This window comes from Arachis stenosperma, chromosome 3, assembly GCF_014773155.1.
Source record: "Arachis stenosperma cultivar V10309 chromosome 3, arast.V10309.gnm1.PFL2, whole genome shotgun sequence".
In the NCBI taxonomy this organism is placed as follows: Eukaryota; Viridiplantae; Streptophyta; class Magnoliopsida; order Fabales; family Fabaceae; genus Arachis; species Arachis stenosperma.
In genome coordinates, this window is record NC_080379.1 from 84,083,142 (window position 1) to 84,092,021 (window position 8,880).

The following is an 8,880-nucleotide window of genomic DNA, read 5'->3' on the forward strand; positions in this document are numbered from 1 at the left end:
CCCAATAAGATGGTGATACTTAAGAGACACAGCGACGACGACAAAGGAGTGGGGAGGAGTAAAAGCAATTAGAGAGAGTTGGAATACCTTTTCTGAAAGAATAATTTGGGAAGAGAAAACAAGACACCCAATGAGAGGCGTAAGGGTGGAGCTTAGTTAAGACAAGGGGGGCATGGCCCCCAGACTTTTGATAAAAAAAAATGTAGTAATACTTTTTCAAAAATTAAAAAATTACTTCAATTGGTTCAAATACTTTGCTATGACTTAAAATACCAAAGTTCAATCTTCATCTCTTACTTTTATTGCACATGTTGGATTTGAACTGAAGTGAATGTATTCGCATTTTGCAACTCTCTATTCAATAACCAACACTCTCTCTACCTTTGAGTTCAAATATAAAAAATTAGGTAATTTTTATTTATGTAATTTAATATTATTTTATATTTTACTGTTTATTTAATTTAATTTTTTATGTGATAAAAATATTAGAATATTCAATAAGTATTGATATTATTGTATTTGTATACATTGATAAAAAAATTCAATAAATATTATAAATTTTAATATTTGTCATTCTAACTTCTTTTTTACATATTTTAGAGGATATATATTCAAATTTTTATATAAAATAATCATGAAAAATCAAAGAATTGATGCATTTTTAAGAAGAAAGCTAATATTCAAGAAGGAGAATATATAACTTTTACAATATCAACATTTGTAGATAGTTCTTTTACTTTAATGAATCACGAAAAAAGTGAGATATAACCTCCAAAAGTTCAAAGAGTTGCATCTAATGAGTTTGACCCTAATTTTTTAGAACGAGACCTTGGAAAACGGCTTTGAATTTAGCAATATCACCCAAATCAGAGAGATGAGATTAGACGAGTTTATCTTAAATGAGATCCATATCAAAAGCATCTTGACAATTATTTTCTATTTGGCCCCCTAAAATTTTGTTTCAAGCTCCGCCCGCGTAACGACGACGATGAAGGAGTACAATGGGGAGGAGTAAACGCAATTAGAGAGAGTTGGAGTATCTTTTATGGAAGAATGATTTTGGAAGATAACATAAGATACCAACGAGACCGTGATGCTTGGGAGGCGTAATGAGGACGACGAAGGAGTAGGAAGGACTAAACACAATTAGAGAGAGTTGGAGTACCTTTTCTAGAAAAATAATTTGGGAAGAGAAAACAAAACACCAATGAGACGGTGATGTTTGGGAGGCGCAACTACAACGAAAGAGTGGAGAAGGTAACTCAAATTAAAATAAACATCCAATTAAAATGTGACACATGACTCAGGATTCGGTGGTTCCAGAACGTTTGGACTATTAAATAATTTCATAATAAAACATGTTTTTTAAGTTTTTTTAATAACGGTTAAATAGTCATTTTTTAAATTTAATTACAAATTAATCCCATATATTTTATTTAATTATAAAAATAATTTTTTATTTTATAAATATTTATTTTATCATAAATCTATGATATTTATTAACAATCAAGAAAAAAAACAATAACGAATTAAATTTTCCATTGATCCTAATAAATTTTTTTGCTATTCCAATCGATTAAAAGATTAAATTTGATCTGTCACGTTCGTGAGGAATCATAAAATCGTGTTTCCTTGAAAACCAATCGATTGGACTATCAAACCAATCGATTGAATTATAACTTTCCATAACCCAATCGATTGGACTACAACTTGTTACCACAAAATAATGATTTTCGCATAAATCAATCGATTGGTCATATGAACCAATCGAATGAACAATGAATTAAATGTGTATTTTTTATAATTCAATCCATTGTTTAGAATTTCCAATAGATTGAATGTTTCAAAACAACCTGAGGTCTCACTCTTCAATCGATTGGTTGTGATACCCAATCGATTGAATTCATGAAAACAATATGGATATACCAAATTCAATCGATTGAAGTACGTTAATAATTTGAAGAGAAAAATTATTAGTGTAAATTTATTTTTTTTAAAAAATATCCTTATTGAACTATTTTACTTTTATTCCTTCAAAACATATCTTAGTAAAAATATTTGTAACAATAATTTACATTCAATAAGAATATCTTAACAAGTTACTATAAAAAAAGGGTAGAAATTTTTTTATTTAACGAAATTGATAAAAGAATTTTTTTAATAATAAACCTCTTTTTAAGAGTAATATTAGAATTTAAATTTAGACACTAATTATCATTATATATTGCATATAAGCATCAAGAGTATATTATTAAAATAGTATGATAATAATTTAAAGAAAAAAGTTATTTTTTGTACATTTAATTAAAAAAAAACTATCTTATTTAAACTATAGTGTAAGTGGAGCCATTTTTATAATCTTACGATTGAGAGTGAGCAATTTTTTTAAGTGAAGCAGTTACATCATTCTGTCATGGGTTAATGCAAAATTTGCAGAACGTGAGTACGTGATTGAGTATATAGTTTTAAATTATAAAGATAGAGGAAAATAGGAAAAAAATTGGACACCAAACCCTCTGTTTCCGATTATATATTGCTATAGATATATTGCATGTAAGCATCAAGAGTATATTATTAAAATAGTATGATAATAATTTAAAGAGAAAAATTATTCTTTGTACATCTAATTAAAAAAAATTACCTTGTTTAAACTATAGTGTAAGTGGACCCATTTTTATAATCTTACGATTGAGAGTGAGCAATTTTTTTAAGTGAAGCAGTTACATCATTCTGTCATGGGTTAATACAAAATTTACAAAACGTGAGTACGTGATTGAGTATGTAGTTTTAGATTATAAAGATAGAGGTAAAATAGGAAAAAAATTGGACACCAAACCCTCTGTATTCCGATTATATATTGTTATAGATATATTGCATGTAAGCATCAAGAGTATATTATTAAAATAGTATGATAATAATTTAAAGAGAAAAATTATTCTTTGTACATCTAATTAAAAAAACTACCTTGTTTAAACTATATTATAAGTGGAGCCATTTTTATAATCTTACGATTAAGAGTGAGCAATTTTTTTAAGTGAAGCAGTTACATCATTCTGTCATGGGTTAATGCAAAATTTGCAGAACGTGAGTACGTGATTGAGTATTTAGTTTTAGATTATAAAGATAGGGGTAAAATAGAAAAAAAATTGGACACCAAACCCTTTGTATTCCTATTATATATTGTTATAGATATATTGCATGTAAGCATCAAGAGTATATTATTAAAATAGTAAGATATTAATTTAAAGAAAAAAAATTATTCTTTGTACATTTAATTAAAAAAAATTACCTTATTTAAAATATAGTGTAAGTGGAGCCATTTTTATAATCTTACGATTGAGAGTGAGCAAATTTTTTTAAGTGAAGCAGTTACATCATTCTGTCATGGGTTAATGCAAAATTTGCAGAACGTGATTGAGTATGTAGTTTTAGATTATAAAGATGGGATAAAATAGGAAAAAAATATTGCACACCAAACCTTCTGTATTCCCGTTATATATTTCCATTATATATTGTTATAGATATATTGCATATAAGCATTAAGAGTATATTATTAAAATAGTATGATAATAATGTAAAGAGAAAAATTATTCTTTGTACATTTAATTAAAAAAATTACCTTGTTTAAACTATAGTGTACGTGGAGCCATTTTTATAATCTTACGATTGAGAGTGAGCAATTTTTTTAAGTGAAGCAGTTACATTATTCTGTCATGGGTTAATGCAAAATTTACAGAATGTGAGTACGTGATTGAGTATGTAGTTTTAGATTATAAAGAGAGGGGTAAAAATTAAAAAAAAATTGGATATTGAGTAGATGGATGTTCCAAAGAAAAACAATGAAATTTTTAATAAGCAAAGAAAATGATACACGATTTTAATGGTGATATTGAATAATTGGTGATGGATTATTCACCAATTTATAATGTTAATATTAAGGAAAAGATAAGATTAGAGTATCTAAATCAAAATAAAACCGCAAAAATTGAAGATAGAATTTTAAAGATAAGGTAGATGAATAACAAGATAATTTCTAAAAACGGCAACAAGATTGAAATAGGCGTAGTACATATTTCAATCGATTAGGTAGCACACTTCAATCGATTGAATTAGTCAAATTCATATTGTTTTGGTGAATTCAATCGATTGAGTAACAAAAGCAATCGATTGAATTGTGAGACCTCGGATTGTTTTGAAGGAAATTCTAAACAATCGATTGAATTGTAAGAAACACACATTATTAGTCATCGTTCAATCGATTGGGTAATGTGACCAATCAATTAATTTTTGCCAAAAACACGCTGCCCAACAATTTTCAATCGATTGTTTAGTGGTAAACTGTAATCCAATCGATTGAGTTATAATTCAATCGATTGGTTTGATAGTTCAATCGATTAGTTTTCAAGGAAACACGATTTTATGATTCCTCACGAATGTGATGGATCAAATTTAATCTTTTAATCGATTGGAATAGCCAAAAAATTTATTAGGATCACTAGAAGATCTAATTCGTTATTGTTTTTATTCTTGATTTTTAATAAACATGATAGATTTATGATAAAATAATTATTTATAAAATAAAAAATTATTTTTATAATTAAATAAAATATATGAGGTTAATTTGTAATTAAATTTAAAAAAGAACTATTTAGCAATTATTAAAAAAATTTAAAAAACATAGTTTTATTATGAGATTATTTAATGATCCAAACGTTTTAGTACCACCAAATCTTAAGCCGTAACACATGAGAGATGATAACTTACATGTTAGAGAATAAATCACCCTTGATCTTTATTCACTTTCTATACAAAGCTATCTTATAAACATTAAAAAACACTAAACAATCATCTTACGTGTCTTTATATATACAAAAAATCAAGCATTAATATATTTCATCATAATAGACCGACAATTGTTGAATGTACAAATAATACAACTTATCAGCCTTATATCATTTCGACGATGTCAAAATTTTTCACATAAGCTTTTATTTTTGGTTGCAAATCTTTACTACGTACAATATAGCAATACTTTCTTAACCAACTTATATAGTTAATTTAATTAGCAGCTCAACAGGCACTACAATCGATTTTTTATTGTTTTTAAGAAATTAATTTTATTTTTTTATTAATATATCATGCACTTTTTAAATTTATTAGATAAATATTTTTTTATTTTAATACTGATATGACTTTATTTATATCATATTTTATTAAAATTAAAATTACTATAAATTAAAATATAATTCAAAAAATAATAATAATAACATTATTTCGATTCAAAAAGACTATATATAAACCAAAATAAATGTTAATTATTTACAAAAGATAATTTTTATTTAAATGTGATGGATATTCATATTTGTCTTTCATCTTTTTTAAGTGGTAGGTCAAAATATGAATCTAAATACGAAGAGGTCTTCATTTTTTTTTATAAATAGTGAAAAATAGAATAAATGAGAATGCTTATTTTTTTGTTTTTAAATATCAAAATATAAGAATAATTAATAAACAAAATAGGAGAGTAAAATTGTGTATCCAAAAAAATCCTTCGTAATTCATTATACATCATCTTATTAATAACTTCTTTAGTCTTGACCATAAAAATAAATATATAAATCCTTTAAGATTATTCAATTAAAAATTATGTGTAACAAAATCAAAATAAAAATTTAGAAATATTATTTACAATTAACTATTTATAAACGTTATTAAGTCTAATTATTTATTTTTAATTAGTATTTAATTTGAAGTCGAGATAAAAATTTATATTCAAAACACTCTCTATCTTCATGCATGATTTCAATTGTTAAAATATATTTTATTTTTTAATTTTATATTTAATTTTATTATTTTTTCAAAATTATTAATTTATATTTTTATTATATCCTTTTCTGTATCAAACACTATTCTTTATTTTTCTATTATTCTCTATACACATACCTGTCATTGTCTCATCGCCATTATTATTATTATATTACCTTGTTCTCATCATTTTTTCTTTCTCCTTTCATCTTCTCTTCACCCGACCGTCCGTAATTAATTATCACCAAGTATTATTATCACAGCTTTTAATCTTGTCTATGATTTTGATTTATAACTGTTACGGATCCGGCCCACGGACCCCGGACCCATGACCAAAATCCGAACCCGGCTTATCGGGTCAACACCATCTCGTCTTTTCTAGAAGGCCCCGAATCGGCCCTCTAGATCTTCTAACTAACTTTCGAATTCAAACATCTCCCTTATCTTAAACAAATAAGATAAGATAAGATTATCACCATCACCTATAAATAGAGGACCCAGGTCCCTCCAGGTATTCATTCATCCCACACACCTTATACCTCTTAGATCTATTCTGACTTGAGCGTCGGAGTGTCTTTGCAGGTACCTCCCCTCCGCTCCATCAGGGCCGTCCGACACCCGATCCGACCCGCAGGTTCCCGATCCTCCTCTCAACCCGTATCAGAAGCATTCTGTACATTGGCGCCGTCTGTGGGGACCTGCAACAATCAGACCGGATGGAGGGCATCCTGGAGGATAACCCATCAAGCCAGGACGACTCCCAACCGCGACGTCCGATCTCAGAACACCATGAAGACACAAACCAAGCAAAAATAGCAAGCACCGTCCACCACGCAAATGAGGACGTCACGACGGACCCATAACATCCCGAGAAAGCCAGGGACAAAGCGGCACAAATCATCCAGGATCTCTGTCTCCGAGTCCAAGAACTTGAAGGCAAGCTAAGCGACCGGGAAAAACACAATAACAAGCATGGAAGCCAGGCAACTTCCAGGTCAAGATCCCACCACGGAAGGTCGCCAATCCGGCAGCACAATAGGAGAGATGGTCGCAGCACCTCACGCAACCGCCGACGCGAGAAGTCGCCCGAACGACGATACGACAAGAAACACCATCGCAGCGATTCTCGGGATGTAAACCGTCAGCATGATTCAGACGAAGACCGGAGATACCGAAGCACTAAACGCACGAGAAGCGACCATACTATAATGGGAGCTACGCCCTTCACGGAAGGAATCTTAAGAGCAAAACTCCCCAAAGGTTTCGACAAACCCACCGACATGAAGTACGACGGAACCAAAGACCCTCAAGAGCACCTAACGGCCTTCGAGGCCAGAATGAACTTAGAAGGAGCAACCGACGCAGTCCGGTGCAGAGCCTTCCCAGTAACCCTGGCCGGGCCAGCGATCAAATGGTTCAACGCCCTCCCAAACGGATCCATAACTAGCTTCCACGACATCACAAGAAAATTCATGGCCCAGTTCACAACCCGAATCACCAAAGCCAAACACCCTATCAGCCTGTTAGGGGTCACACAAAGGCAAGAAGAATCCACAAGAAAATACCTCGACCGCTTCAACGACGAATGCCTAACGGTCGACGGACTCACGGACTCCGTTGCCAGCCTCTGCCTAACTAACGGACTCATGAATGAAGACTTTCGCAAACATCTCACCACCAAACCAGTGTGGACCATGCACGAAATCCAGAACGTCGCCAAAGATTACATCAACGACGAGGAAGTCAGCCAGGTCGTCGCCGCCAACAAACGGCAGCACGCCGCCACCCAACACGGCAACCCGACTCCCCGTCATAACGCACCACCCAAAGAGAACCAACGAGACCACCTTAAATCGACCTACAGACCACCAAGAATAGGAAAATTTTCCAACTACACCCCCCTAACAACATCAATTACTGAGGTATACCACCAAATAGCAGACCGAGGCATCATCCCCAGAGCCCGACCACTCAAGGAAAGGACAGGAGGAAACAAACCCTCTACTGCGACTATCACCGCGGATACGGCCACAAAACACAAGATTGTTACGATCTCAAAGACGCTCTTGAGCAAGCTATACGAGACGGCAAACTCCCCGAGTTCGTCAAAATCATCAGAGAACCAAGGCGCGCCGACAGAGACAAATCACCAGAAAGAGAAGGACGCAACCCAAGAACCCAAAAACCACCCAGGGAAAACACCGAAGAAGATCCGACCATCATAGTGAACGTCATCACGGGCAAAGACGTACCAAATAAATCAAAACTAACAATGAAAAAAGACCTCAAGATAATGGCCGTCAAAAACCACGACCCAGTAACCATTGCCGACAGCACGATAACCTTCTTACCCGAGGACTGCCAGCACGGCACCTCGGCAGGAGATGCCCCCTTCGTCATATCAGCCCGAATCGGAACAGGACTAGTAAGAAGAATACTCGTGGACACGGGTGCCGACTCCAATATCCTCTTCCGAGGAGCCTTCGACAAACTCGGGCTCCGCAACGACAACCTCCAAACGCATCGCCACGGCGTCACGGGCCTCGGAGATAACTTCCTCAAACCAGACGGCTCGGTCACCCTCCCCATCACCATAGGAACAAGCAATCAGAGAAAGACGATCCTATCCGAATTCGTCGTCCTAGAAGACTCCACAGCCTATAACGTCATTCTCGGGAGGAAAACAATTAACGACTTCTCGGCAGTCATCTTCACCAAATACCTCCTCATGAAATTCAAAGCCGATGACGGCACCATCGGAACCATTCACGGAGACCGAGAAGTTGCAGCCGAATGCGACAACAATAGCTTAGCTCTAAGGAAAAAATCCCGGGACGCGGCCGGAATATTCCTTGCCGACCTAGACGCACGGCTTGACGGCCAACCTAGACCGGAACCAGAAGGGGACATGGAAAAACTACAAATAGGGCCAACCAAAGATGAATACACGTTCATCAACAGAAACCTCCCACACGACCTCAAAGAAGAACTCTCTCAACTTTTGAAACAAAACAGAGACCTATTCGCATTCACACCAGCCGACATGCCGGGAATAAGTCCCGATCTAATGTCTCA

At 33.5% G+C, this 8,880-nt stretch overlaps 1 protein-coding gene across 1 annotated transcript; it reads left to right on the forward strand.

The window, feature by feature from the left end:
* The first annotated feature begins 7,013 nt into the window (after positions 1-7,013).
* On the forward strand, positions 7,014-8,030 carry LOC130966341 (uncharacterized). The gene has a single exon (XM_057891127.1). The coding sequence runs from the start codon at positions 7,014-7,016 to the stop codon at positions 8,028-8,030; it is 1,017 nt and encodes a 338-aa protein (XP_057747110.1).
* Positions 8,031-8,880: the final 850 nt, after the last annotated feature.